Raw genomic sequence first — 14,887 nt, forward strand, 5'->3', positions numbered from 1 at the left:
CCTGACTTAAAAAATTGAAGTGGAGAGGTGCACAAGCACACACATATACGCACACATGGAATGCACCTCCACAAACATGTATATATATATACACAGGAACATAATAACTATATGCATATAAATCTCAGTGAGGCAGTAATATATAATTTTTAAAAGCCAATGTGCTACATAAACATTGTTTCTTTTTTTAACCCATTGTACGACCTTTGTTTGTTTGAAATGCAATACAAAGAATAAGGCTAACTGGAAATATGAACAAACTGCAAATTATCTGGTTCTTCATTGGAAATACTGAGTTTACATGTGAAATATTGGCTAAGTACAAGGAAGATAAAAATGAATAACGCAAGAGATAAATGTTGTCCATGAAAATATACAGGTAAATGAATAATTAAGAAAAAGCAAGTTAGCTGGGTGGTGGTGGCAAATTCCAACACTTGGGAGGCAGAGGCAGGCGGATTTAGGCATTTGAGGCTAGCCTGGTCTACAGACTGAGTTCTAGGATGGCCCAAGCTACACAGAGAAACTCTGTCTCGAAAAATCAGAAGAAAAGAAAAAGAAAAAAGCAAGTTTACAATATTATTAACTATGTAAAGAACATTGCTATTTCAATGTGTTCTTCAAAGTTTAAGGTTAGAATTTTTTTCCCAAGATAGGATTTCTCTGTATGGAAACCCTGACTGTCCTGTGGACTACTCACTCTGTAGACCAGGCTGGCCTTGAACTGAGAGATCTGCCTGTCTTTGCCTCCAGAGTGATGGGATTAAAGGTTCGCCTCACCACCTTGGACTCAAGGTTGGAATCTTAATCCTCAAAGTTTTAAGTGGTAAGAGACCCTAAATACTTGGTTAGGAAAACCAGTATGGTACAGGCATTTTCTCAATTGAGGTGTTCTCTTTTAAAATGACTTTAGTTTGGGTCAAATTGACAAATTCTAACTAGGACAATGGATTAATACCATTACCATTTCCATTTTCTCTTTTTTCTCTTCTATACATATTATTTTGCCCTTCTATCTCCTACCTTCAGTAATGCTTTAAGAAGGCTCTTACCAAATATGGCCCTTCATTCTCAGACTTCCCAATCTACAGAACAGCGAACCAATTACATTTTCTATATTATAAACTATCCATGGCAAACAGGCAAAGGCAAGTGCTTTGGCAGCATGCTGACAGAAGGAACCAACACTACTTCAGGCAAGTCACTGAAACCTATAGAAGCAAGCTGACACCTGAGTATGATTAAACACGGATAGAAGGGAACATGTACAAGAAGAAAAAGGGAAACAAATGCACATAGTAGGGTGATGGTTGGTATAAACTGTCAACTTTACAGAACCTAGAATCACCTAGGAGACAAGCTTCTGGACACATCTATGATGAACTTTTTAAAATAAACTTAGGTGAGAAGATACATCCAACTGTAGTTGACATTATCACATAATCTGGGGTCTAGGACTGAATAATAAGGAGAATATGAGATCCACTACTCTGCTTCCTGACTGTAGACTGCCACTATGACTTACCATCATGATGAAATGTACCCTCAAGCTGTGAGCCAGAATAGTCCCTTCTGTATTTATTATTAGTATTTAATTATAGCAACTAGAAAAAAACAGAAAATTGAGATGACTTGTATGATAAGCTTGATCATTTGTTTTTTTAATGGCCTTGAAACCAGTTTGTAGGAAGAATATGGAAAAGTTTGTAACTTTGGGCCAGGAAAGTCCTAGAACACTGTTAATAGGGATTAACAGGCCATTTTAATAGAAATTTAGAAGACCACAATGTTAAGATAAATTTCAACAATGAAGGCTCAGTTTATGAGGTTTCAGAGGGAAATAAGAACTCAGATAACTAGGCTAGAGACCCTGTATATAATATTCTGGCAAAGAATCTAGCTGTATTCTGCCCAGGTGTTTTGAAGTAGAGTTGGGTTAATTCAGAGCAATGGATTAATTTGTTTAGAAGAGAAAATTGTAAAACAGGATAGTAACCAGACTGCAGCATGGCTATTTCTTACTGCTCTCATCCAGATCTAAATAGAAGATAGTTTAAGAAAGGAAAAGGTGAAACTGAAAGGTACTATGAAAACTGAAGCTTGTTAAGGAAAAGCGCAAATTTAACCTTACAAAGCAGCAGCCTGGTTAAAGAGAAACCTGGTGCTTTGTCGACAGGAAAGGCTTCCTGAGAATAAGCCTCCACCTACTGAAGTCTTCACCTTCTCAAAGTACAAATCAGTTGGAAGAAACAGACTAAACAGAGAAGGCTGGCTGAAAGATCTTCTGCTCCTTCATAGCCACTACTCAGGGAAGTATTTCCCTAGGGCAACACAGAGACTACTGCTACCATGGTCCAAGGGGGCCAGGCTGCATCCTTCCAGTGTCGTGGAGTTCAGAGTTAGCCATTAAGGCCAGGCAATATATTTATAGGAATGTTGTTTTTTTTTTTTCCTTTGAGACAGCGTTTCCTTGTAGCCTTTGATGGCTTAAAATTTGCTATGTAGACTAGGCTGGCCTCCAATTTACAGAGATGCAACTGATACTGCCTCCCAAAGATGAATTTCCTGTAGAGAGGACCACAGGGCCATTACATGAAGCAGTGAAAATGTAAACAAAGTTGAGATAGCGACTCCCAAGATTTTGGAGTTGCCAGAAATCTAAATCTGATTGATTAGCCAAATGGGTATTTAGCTATAGTAAGTATGGAGCTGGCCCAAGACAGAGGCTATATTCTTGAGCTAGACAGATGGGACTACTCAAATGCTTGGAGTTCACAGGACTCATTAAAACCCCAGATACACACATACAATTTTATGTTTACCTGCTGAGTTTCAGTTTGGTTTTACTTTTCCTTGTAGTGACCTAGCTCCTCTTTTCTGGAGTGGAAATGTTTGCTCTGTGTGATTTTTAGGTTGAAACTACTTGACACATTTTTTTTTTTTTTTTAATTGTATAGGGGTCAAAATTGAAGAGATTGCCTAAGAGGTTGAAGAGGTGGCTCTGCAACAAAGAACACTTGCTATTCTTGCATAGGATCTGAGTTCAGTTCCCAGTACCCACAAGGTGTTCAGTTATAACTCCAGTACCTGGGGATCCAACTCCTCTATGGAAACTGCATACATGTACATATACAAACATGCAAGTGAAACATTCATACATAAAAAGTAAACAAATTAAAAAATTTTTAATTGCCTAAAACTCAGATGAGTTGTTGGAGCTGCCAAAAAACCAGAGGGCCCTTTGAAGTTGAACTGTATGCACTTTACATTATGAAATAGCCACAAGCCTCTAAAAAACAAAGGGTAGGTTAAGGTTTAAAAATGTTTCAGCATCAAGCTGAAGGGTGGACTCCTGATAGTTAATATTGAATGAAAGCTTTACAAAATCTAGAAACATTTTAGAAAGTCTATGAGGGATTTTGTTGATTAATTAATTGGGTGGAAACACTCACTCAGCAGGTGGCACCATAACATGGAGTAGAGTCCCAGACTGAATAAAAAGAAGAATGCAAGTCGACTCAGCATTACATCCCTGCTTCCTGACTGTGGATGTAATGTGCCCAATTTTTTTCCCTCATGATTCCCATGATGGTGAACTGTACCTCTATATTGTAAGGTTTCCATCCTCCAACTGCATTTGTCACATAATGTATTACATCACCAAGGAAAGCAACTAAGACAAGTAGTACTTAGTGCTTTATTGGTATATTATCTAAAAGATGAATCATGGCTTGAAAGGAAGGATTGAACCAATCGTGTAGTATAGTAAAGCATCAATTAAAAATTTAAAACAAAGGACAGAAATGACTAAACAGGTACCTTTGAAGGCATTTTCAGTAGAAATGGTAAAGCTCAGATGAAGGGTAAATAGATAAAGAAGTAGTAAAATGGATAAGGTGAGTTGATGTGTTAACTGATAAGCAAAAATGGTACCTAGCACAGAATATAACCAATAAATTGGGTATTATAATTACTGTTTTTATAAGACCGAAGAGGATAAAGATCAGAGTAGAAAAGAGAGGTATAACTGATTTATAGGTACACACACACACACACACACACACACACACACACACACGTTCTAGGTGAGGGTGAAATGACACTGAATCTACAGATTCCTCTCTGGCTTGTTTTATTCTAATTAAACTCAAGCCAAGTTCTTTCAAAAGCTGTATCATAGAGCTGGCAAGATGACTCTGGGTAAACATGCTTGCCACACACACCTAACAACCTGACTTTGAACCCAAAAATCCATTAAAAAAAAAGAAAAATGTGAATGTGGATATCTGTAACCCTGGCATTTTCATGACCAAGATGGGAAGCACCTAAGAACTGGCCAGGTAACCCGAGAACTGGCCAGATAACCCAGAGTACAAAATGGATGGACAGGAAAGGAAAGGAAAGGAAAGGAAAGGAAAGGAAAGGAAAGGAAAGGAAAGGAAAGGAAAGGAAAGGAAAGGGAAGGGAAGGGAAAAGGAAAAGGAAAAGGAAAAGGAAAAGGAAAAGGAAAAGGAAAAGGAAAAGGAAAAGGAAAAGGAAAAGGAAAGGAAAGGAAAGGAAAAGAAAGGAGGAAAACAAAAGGAAGGAACTGACTCCCAAGAAGTCCCAAGTACCCACTGGAAGAGGTTCACAATTGCCTCGAACTCTAGCTCCAAGGACTGTGTATACTCTTCCGGCTTCCACTGACATACATACAGAGATACATGCACATGTATAAGTAAAAATAAATATTTAAAATTTTTGTTGATATAACAAAATTTGTCTATACCCAGAGCTGCCTTTGCCTAAATAATCCAGTCATTTTGGTTTACCTGGCCCTTTTGACTACCATTTACTCTCTCCTGGCCTCTGAGTTTCTTGATCTCCCATCCCTCCCCCATCACTTCATAAGGCCTGGCTCAGGGTCTTGTTCAGTCTGGACTCTCCCAAATGTCTCTGCTTCTGGCTATGCTCTCTTTTATCTACAATGAACCTTCTCCTCCACCCTACCTAGGAGCAGTCATGTCCTCCTTTTTACTTTGTTTTTATTCAGTAACTTATAGGAAAATGTTAAAAAAGAGCAATCTCCAGAATAAGAAAAATTATCTATATTTAAGATTTTCCCTGAGATTTTGCTGGTATGTTCAACTGAACCTAAGCAAATAAGATAAAGACAAATAACAGTACTTTCATTCTACATGGGTAAAAGAAACATGGATTCCAGTTTCTAAATATGACCTTTTTTCAAATATGATTTGTTAACATTAATCTTACACCTAGTTTAATCTGATGGGTTCATAAAAATCATTATTTTGCAATTCACATTACCTGTGTCTTTGAAACATCACAAAAGTTAATACTACATACAGTACTCCATCAATGACCCTACATAAAAAAAAAAACATTTTTTCAGACTTACTTTTCAAGCTCTTCCTGAGAGTGGGCAAATGTACAATTTGTTCCTCGTGGACAACCCCCTTGTTGTCGTAGATCTCGGCACATACTAGTTTTATACTTGCTGTTTGGCTGTGGCTACACAAACAAAATATTTACCAAATGGAAAAGGTATCAGTGATCATTCACTCATTAGACTTCAGAACTTAAAAGACTTAAGTCTTTTTCTCATCAGCCACATAATTATCATGCATGTAGAAACAAGCTCCATCCACCATTTCCTACTGGAAGAGTGGTAGAGATCCTTAAGGAAGCCTTCAGGCCTTCTTTCTGAAGGTTATATGAAATTGATTTAAATTTATACCTACCTATTTCTTAATCGTCAAATTATGATAACAAAATAAAATAATTTTTAAAGGCACTTAAAAAAATGGGAAACTGTGATCTTTACCCATTTAAAAGCTTCCCCCAAAAAGTGGAAGTAAAAAATTATTACTTTATTAGATGATTTACAGGTACAACTCTATTCATAGGCAAACAATGAGGGAAAATAATAGAAATGCACCATTAGACCCTGTGGTAGTAGTGCATACTTATAACCCCAGCACTCAGGAAGCAAGGCAGACAAATCTCTGTGAGTTGAAGTCCAGCCCAGTTTATAGAGAGTTTCAGGACAGACAGGGCTACACCGAGAAACCCTGTCTCAAAAAACTAAGAAAAAGCCAGGCGGTGGTGGCGCACACCCTTAATCCCAGCACTTGGGAGGCAGAGGCAGGCAGATTTCTGAGTTCAAGGCCAGCCTGGTCTACAGAGTGAACTCCAGGACAGCCAGGGCTACACAGAAACCCTGTCTCAAAACAAAAACAAAAAAACCGCTGGGCGTGGTGGCGCACGCTTTTAATCCCAGCACTCAGGAGGCAAAGGCAGGCAGATTTCTGAGTTCGAGGCCAGCCTGGTCTACAGAATGAGTTCCAGGACAGCCAAGGCTACACAGAGAAACCCTGTATCGAAAAACCAAAGAACCAAAAAACCAAAAAAAAAAAAAAAAAAAAAAAAAAAAAAAAAACAAAAAACTAAGAAAAAATAATAAAAAAAGCATATAATATGCATCAAACTCAAGAAACTGCTCTTACTATTGTGACCTTAAAAAATAAAAAATTATCATTCAGTTGATATTAAATAATATAGTAGTTTCTAAATAAATTATGAATAGAATAAAAAGTTAACAGATTTTGTAGTACTTTTAGCCCTATCTTGTTAGATATTGATAGCATAACTTTTAATATGATATTTAACTCAACAACTGAAAAGACATCTGAATAAGGGATTATATTTCAACTTCCAGAAAACAACTTCCTAAAACAAATTCATTTGAGAGACAGCAAAGGAAAAAAAAACTTTCAGTTGTAAAAATACCCTCTAAATTCTTTATAAAAAGAAATGCTAACCAAGTACAATAAAAAGGGAGTTTCTCTCAAAAATACAAAATAAAAATTTGCAAGAATGCTATGCATGTCACTCAGTATCAGACTTGTAGCCTGGCCCGCCAGGCAGGAAGCCCTGAGTTCAAAGCCTGTGCAGCTACACATGCACACACACATGAACATCCTCCTTTCACATACAAAACTTCTAAGAGGAAAGGGTTATACACGTTGTCCATTTGCCAATAACATTGTTAGTACCTTCAGGATGAAGCTGACTTGGACACAGCAGTAGTTAGAAATGTAGTAAGTCAACTTACCTGAGGTGTCTCATGGCCTTTTCTACTATAATTCTGTATGAAGTCCACAAGACCATGAACAACTGTTTTAACAGCTACCATTGCATTTTCCAGTTGCTCCCAAGTTGGTGAAACAGCATCTAAATTAAGAGCCAAAGGGATGGGGTAGGGGTTGGAAGAGACAATATGTCAACAGTCATTCCTGGTGCTATTTACCTCAAAGTTCCATAATATAAGCACTGGCACCTTTTCCCACATACCTGGATTAGGGTCTATGTTTGCAAGAAGCTCTAAATGAGGTCTCAGTCTATTTAAATTAGCAGGGTCACCTGTTCGTTGCAAAACAATTGTCAATTCCTGGACACTCTTTGCAAATGATTCTGGAGACTGTAGCTAACAGGAAAAAAAAATTTTTTTACTCTGGATTTTTGAACATACCTATATTCAAAATGTTTTCCAATTAATCACCTTACTTAATAGTTTTCAAGTGTCTTCAGATTTCATAACAGGACAATCAATGATGAATTAAATTTCACCTCAGAATCTGCCCTATGAAATTCATCACTAGACACTTAAAAACATTATTTATCAGCTATATTACATCAGAATCTTGATAAAAGTTTTCAAATTTACAATGCTACAAAGGCAAAATATATTCAGTAGAAAGTGTTCCACACTTTACATTTAATTTCATCCAGGGGAGTGATGTGAAGTACAGTAGTCACACTGTCATGAGACAATGGCACTGACCTACAGCTCTCAGTGAGCACATAAGTAGCTAATACTCCACAAAGCCCAACGTGTACAATGTTCTAAGTCATCATGTTCACTAGGTTAGATATGTTCATTTTCTACTCAGACGGGCATATAAGGTTATTAACAGAGAAGGAAGGATATATGCTACAGTATTTTCTGAGACAGGAAGGGAACAAAATCTAACCGTACAAACCTTATCAATGATAGACTGCATGTGTGATTTATGAGCCAAGTCCCCATAGAGCAGTGAAGACCACTGCTCGGGTGAAATACGGAGTCCTGCTTCCATGGCAATATGAACAATCTGGGCATCATGTTCTCTGCGCAGTGCCTCATAGCTCCGAAATTCCTCCTTTAGCTGCATCAGGGAAGAGTCTTCATCCCTTTTAGTAACCTAAAAATGGGAAGGAAAAAAAAAACCCAAACTCATTAGAATTGGTCTGCCTTTTTCTCTTATCCAGTTCATTTACTGTGGGTGTGGGGATTGGGCTGAAGGGGTTATATACGAGATGCCACAAAAAGTACAAAATGCCAATATAAACTTTTCAGAACAAAACATAAAGTATATAACTATGTACTCAATCCTTTTCTTCATTGAGTTCATCAGCATTTGGCAGGAAAGAAAGGCTTAGAAACAAAAAATTATAGTAAGGGTGTAGCTTTAGGGTCTATGGCAACATAGACAAAGCCAATTAAATATGACAAGTAAAACAGAAGGAAACTTTTCAGAAAATGTTTTCTCTTGGCTCAAGAGCTACATCATTAAAAACAGAATTTCTTTAGGAAAAAGGGGAAAAACAAATTCTAAAAACCAGGTGGTAATGTCAGGCAGTGGTAAAATGTGCCTTTGATCCCAGCACTCCACTCAGGAGGCAGAGGCAGGCAATTCTCTGTAAGTTCAAGGACAACCTGGTCTACACAGTGAGTTCTAGGACAGCCAGAGCTACACAGAGAAACCCTGTCTAGAAGATGGGAGAAAATAAAACAAAACAGCAACCTACTAAACAAACAAGCCACCATAAATGAGCAGAGGACAGAATTAAAAGTTTTTTTTTTTTTTTTTTTTTTTTTGGTTTTTCGAGATTAAAAGTTTTAATATATGCAAGAAAAGACAGATGACCTTAAGTACTATGGTAAATTAGATATTAAATTCTGAAGGGAATGAAAAGTCACTGAGAGTTTTAACATTAGCACTATGATTAGGCACATGTCTCTAAAACATCATTTTCCTTGCTTAGAAAGTGAGGGGGGTTGTTTTGTTTTCTTTTTAACTGTTTTAGTGAAAAAGACTACTGCTTTCTTGTTTGAGGGGGAACAGGCTGACTACATCACAGCTTTCTAAGAGGACTGGGATAAATTACTAAGAGCATGGTTTACTGTGGTTCTTTGAGAAATCTAGATAGATATTGTAGTTTCAAAAAGCAGAATACTATTTCTAAGATTGAGAACTGTGTACCTAGAACAGTGCTATGTGAAGTAACTGTTTTCCTTGTTTTAATTCTGATTAAGTCTGTGTGTGTAAGTCTATCTGTGTGTAGGTCAGAGGATAACCTTGGGAGTGAATCTTCATCTTCTATTTTGTTTGTATTGGCCATAGCTTCTGGGAACCTCCTTTTGTCTTTCATCCATCTCACTGTTTGAGCTCCAAGACTTAAGACTCAAAGCCCATAAAAACCACACCAAATTTTGAGATTCAGATTGGACAAATCATTTATCTATTCAAAACTCAAAATTTCCTGCTGAGCATGATGGTGCATGCCTAAAATACGAGCATTCAAGAGGCTGAAACAGAAGAATCATGAGCACAAAGTTTGGCTTGTGTTATCTAACAAGACCCTGTCACAACAAGCACAATTTTGTTTTCGTAATTGGTAAAAGAAAAAAATGAAAACAAAACCCTCCAGCTATTTTAGTGGTTATGTGGTTACTAAGGGTCTTACTCTGTCGGCTAGCATAGACTCAAAACTGCAGAAATCCCCTTGGCTGAACCTCCCAGGTGCTAGGATTATGGGGTATAGACTTCTATGTCCTGCTTTAGTAACTATTTTTATTTCTGCTGCTGGTATATCAGACAGTGGTAATATGCCCCAATAACATGAGACTGAGAAAAGTCAGTCATCACTTCAGAATAGGTCATAAATTATTTGGGAATCTATAAATAGTAAGAGTTTGAGATACTGTAGGCTGTAATTAATATGCTCTTTTATTTTATGTGAATGAGTATTCACCTCCATGTATATTTGTACATCACAGGTGTTATTTTGTGACCATGGAGGCCAGAACAGGGTGTCATGATTCCCCAGAACCACCATACAGATACTGAAAATCAAACCCAGGTCTTCTTTAAGAGCAGCAAGTATTCTTAACCACAGAGCCATTCATCACTCCAGCCCCATTCAATACAATCTTAAAAATCTGATAATGAGTGGGTAGGTGGATGTAATTTAGAAAGTTTGTATTCTTCTATTGTAGGACCCCCCTCTCGGGGATCCCCCTCAGGTCACAGGAGTCAGGGTATCCCAAGGAAACACGAGAGACCTTCTTGTTCCAAAAGCATGAGGCAGTTTAATGGCGGAGCTCACACAGGAGGAAGAGGCATCGACCCCGAGGCTCGAAAGCTAGGGGTTTTTATGGGGTACGGGTCGGGGGGGGGTTGGAGAGAATTATCACGGTTACACGTGATTGGCACATTTGAACGTCAGTAAGGCGGTTACAAGTCAGGAGAATAGTATGTGCGGGCTAGGAAATTTCAGGGGCCGGGGCTTATCAGGAAGAACAATATATCTGAGTGATGTACAACTTTTAGGCACTTTAAACTATGTCTTAATGGGGGGGGGGGTTGGAGGGGGAAGGCGCTGTCCTGCCAGAAGGCTGTCGAGCCACCAAGGCCAAGTTCCTGCACTCCTCAGATGGCTGTTGAGTTGGCCAGAATAGCCAAGGCCAGTTGACTTTAGTTTCAAGGCGACCTGGGCTTGCTTTTTTAAGGCAGTTTTTAACCTTAAGTTTTTACATTAAAAGAACCCTTTTATGTCTCACATTATTTGAACCTTGAATTTACACAATTTTCTTTTAAACTTACATGAATCCCAAGCCTTAAATTTCATTTCCTTTCACTATAACCCACTTTAAGAGAACATCAGAAAGTAAATAGGAGGGGGAAACTATTTAGAGGATTATAGCACAAACCTAAGCACCATATAGTGTAGATGTGCCCCATGGATAGCAAAATCACCTAAGCAGTTGAAGACTTCAGTAATAAAGAGAGCCCAAGCCATTTAAAGTACTAATATACACCAAAATCATCTGTGAAGGGTTAAAGTTGTAGCTAAGTTGGTGGAGTGCTTCCCTAGCATGAACAAAGGTGAAGTTTGATCCCCTACATTAAAAACTAAACATTGCAGTGATGCACACCCATTATCCCAGCAGTTGAGAGGTAAAAAAGGAGAGGATCAAAAGTTTAAAAGTCATCCTCACCTATATAACAAGGTCAAGGTCAGTCCAGGATACAGGAGAACATGTCTTTAAACCAACACAAAACAATCACACCTTATTTATGAAGCTTTGAAAGACACACTCTCAAATCTACTGAATAAGAATCCCTAGTATTAGAGCCCAGAAACATAACACAGATGATTCAACTGCTGTGGTTTCAGTTGGGAACCACTACACTATGCATGTATCTTAATTCCCCTTGTTTTGGTTCCATGTTCAGTAAGCAAAGAATCTGTATAGAAAACTATCTACCAATATAGGAATATTATTTATTTGGTAAGCATATATGTGGGCATGCGCATGCCAGCACGTGTGTGGACATGAGAGGAAAAGTAGCAGCCATCGGCACTCTCCTTCTATCATGTGGGATTCAGGCATCAAACTTATCCTCAGGCTCAGAAGACAAAGCACCTTTATCCACAAAGTTATTTCATTGCCATGAATTACAATTCTTATTAGAAATCACTTTAACTGATAATCTGTTGTATTTGATCATTATAGCAATCTTAATCCTGAGGAAAGATCATACAACCATAAAAATCTGGTTGCTAAGCTGGCAAAGGTGATTAAAAGACACCAAACAGTGATCACTGGACTCAGATTAGTTTCCCAAGATTAAATGTCCTTAAGTAATACCTTTTGGCACTTAAGTTTGACATCATCAGGATCTTAAATTGCATGACAGTAAGGATGAAATAAGAAAACAGAAATACATCCTAATCTAGTGTGATGTAAACACTGGGAAGTATAAATATGTAACAATCATAAACCAAAGAGTAGTTTGATACCTATAGAAAAAAAGAGTTGGATACTTCAGTGAAAGACAGTGGGAAAGCCTAGTCAGTCATATGAGAATGACAAATGATCTCTGTAATTTGGCTACTTAGCTTGAAAGCATGATGTTTGAAGAACCAGAGCATCACTTAAATCCTTATCTCCTTTTAAGGACATGAACTCAAGCACTACAACTATCAGGCAAAAGTATCCAAACTTCATTAGCAAAGGTAAATAAATCCATTTGAACATACTTCCATCATCAACCACCTGTTTTCTAAATTAGAGTAATTCCAAGGAAACATTTTTAAATCTTAGAGCCTTAAAATAAGCAAAGGAAGGTGACATGTGATTTACTTTCACAAAAACAGTGAGGTTTATTTATAAATTTCTGTGGTTTTTCAGGTGCTAGCTAACAACCTACACTTGAATAACTATTGAGGCTTATTCTTTTGCTATGTATGTAAAGCTAAATACTGGCCCCCAAGGAAGGCCTGATTGCTCCTAGGGACCAGAGAATTCACACATACAATGTGACCTTGCTTCTTAATCTAAAACTATGGTTAGATAAAGAAAACCAACAGCAAACAGCTGTGCAGAAGAGACACAGGCAGGTTTGGGGTATGAGGAGAACCACGAGAAGGGATAGAGAGGTGTTTTCATGCCATGGGTAATGTGAGTCATAAGGGTTGGCCAACTGAAGTTAAGAGCAACCTAGATGGAACATGGCAAATTATAATTAAGAGTTATTGATGGGAAAATGCATTTTATTATCTTAAAGGGTAGATATCTACCCAGTTCTAGTGCTTATTCTTTTCTTTCTTTTCAATGTATGTAAGTACACTGTAGCTGTCTTCAGACACACCAGAAGAGGGCATTGGCTCCCATTACAGATGGTTGTGAGCTACCATGTGGTTGCTTGGAATTGAACTCAGGACCTCAGGAGAAATTGTCAGTGCTCTTAACTGCTGAGCCATTTCTCTAGCCCCTTTAATGGTTATTATAATAATAAAAGTTCTGACTCTTTTATCAGGGAACCGAATAATCAAAGTCAGGGTAGAAGCCCCTGATAGAGATTAAATATTTTCCACAACCAATAAGAGATAGAAAACAGGGATTCAGGTACCTTTTTTCATCTATCAATGACCTAAAAACTCCATTTTAAAATAGTTTTCACATCCCATCAAACAAAATACCATACAGCATGGCACTCTTCTCAACTTTTGAATTTCTTGTGGACTAATTTTATATTGAAGACTTTAATCGGTACACAAAAGATAAAGAAAATAATGAATTACAAAAATTTCCTCCTCTATAGAAGTCTACAGTATTTGTTAAAGCAATTGATGCAAGAAGTGAGGTATCTCAGTTCATTTTTACAAGTTCCTCTAAGAGTCTAAAGTTAGGATTTTACATATGTTCAATTCAATATTTCTTTATTTTTTTTCTCGAGACAGGGTTTCTCTGTATAGTCCTGGCTGTCCTGGAACTCACTTTGTAGACCAGGCTGGCCTCGAACTCAGAAATTTGCCTGTCTCTGCCTCCCAAGTACTGGGATTAAAGGCATGAGCCAAGCCTCAATTCAATATTTCTGAAACCAACTGGTAATAACAAGTATCTGGTGTCAAAGATGAATTAATGGATAAGGAAAAGTAAAAAACCACTCCTCTTTACTTTAGAAGTGTTCTGTATTTCTGAGGGTCACTAGATTGGTATCATGAATTCTCAGAAGCCTCCATCTCAGGTATAAACCCATGGTCTTCAGACAGTTGTACAGGGCTTACCTTAAAACAAGAAGCTCGGTACAATAGCTGCACAACATGGCCAATACTTGTTTTTGATGCCTGAGGAAATCTTGGTTCTAGTCTTTGCACAACAAAAAGTACCAGAACTTTCCTAGAAAGAGCAGAACCATCTTCTAATGCCAGCAATACCAACTTCAAGGCTTCTTCTTGCATAGCTACAAACAGTAAAGAAGAAAAGATTATACTGACGATGTCTGTCAAAATTATACTTGGGTATTAACTTATGGTGATATAAGATACATCTAATTAGAATGGAAAGAAGAAATGCCAATATACAAAAACAATTCATTTTTAAATCAATCAAGTGCCAGCAAAGCAACTCATGAGGCAAAGATGTTTGTTGATCAAGGCTAGCAACCTTGAGTTTAATCCCCAGAACCCAGGAAAATGTGAAAGACTCCACAAAATTGTCCTCTGATGTCCACTCATGTCACGATGCAGTTAAACAGATCCAACATAAATACATACAATATTAAATTTGTTTCTTCTTTTGGTTTTTCAAGACAGGGTTTCTCTGTGTAGCCCTGGCTATCCTGAAACTTGCTCGGTAGTCCAGGCTGGTCTCAAACTCACAGAACTGCTTGCTTCTGTCTTCCAAGTGCCAGGATTAAAAACATACGCCATCATGTTCAGCTCATAATAATAAATTTTTAAAAAATGTTTATATATATGTGAATGAAAGTTTTCCTTTCATGTGTGTGCATGTTCCATGTGTGTGCCTGGTGTCCATGGCGGTTAGAAAAGGATATAGGACTCCTAGAAGTAGAGTTTACAGATGGTAAGCCACCATGTGGGTACTGGGAATTGAACCTGAGGTCCTTGGCAAGAGCAAAGAGTGATCATAACCTTTTATGAGTCACCTTTACAGCTATATAAATAAAAGATTTAAAAGTTACCAAAGACCTAGGCGTGGTGGCGCATGCCATTAATCCCAGCACTCGGGAGGCAGAGGCAAGCGGATTTCTGA

At 37.8% G+C, this 14,887-nt stretch overlaps 1 protein-coding gene and 1 non-coding gene across 3 annotated transcripts in view; both read right to left on the reverse strand.

Moving 5' to 3' along the window:
• Positions 1 to 14,887, reverse strand: part of Rc3h2 (ring finger and CCCH-type domains 2) — a 53,635-nt gene that overhangs the window by 19,234 nt on the left and 19,514 nt on the right. For both annotated transcript variants that reach the window (XM_021193475.2, XM_021193474.2), the window contains exons 6-10: positions 13,900 to 14,075; positions 8,043 to 8,243; positions 7,354 to 7,486; positions 7,115 to 7,233; positions 5,399 to 5,511 (exon numbers count right to left, since the gene is read on the reverse strand). In XM_021193475.2, the coding sequence (XP_021049134.1) occupies positions 5,399 to 5,511; positions 7,115 to 7,233; positions 7,354 to 7,486; positions 8,043 to 8,243; positions 13,900 to 14,075 (742 nt within the window). The remainder of the gene's footprint in view (positions 1 to 5,398; positions 5,512 to 7,114; positions 7,234 to 7,353; positions 7,487 to 8,042; positions 8,244 to 13,899; positions 14,076 to 14,887) is intronic.
• LOC115063756 lies at positions 7,571 to 7,680 on the reverse strand. The gene has a single exon (XR_003843628.1). It is a non-coding gene; the product is annotated as a small nucleolar RNA SNORD90 (small nucleolar RNA).

Source organism: Mus pahari, chromosome 3 (assembly GCF_900095145.1).
Source record: "Mus pahari chromosome 3, PAHARI_EIJ_v1.1, whole genome shotgun sequence".
Taxonomy (NCBI): domain Eukaryota; kingdom Metazoa; phylum Chordata; class Mammalia; order Rodentia; family Muridae; genus Mus; species Mus pahari.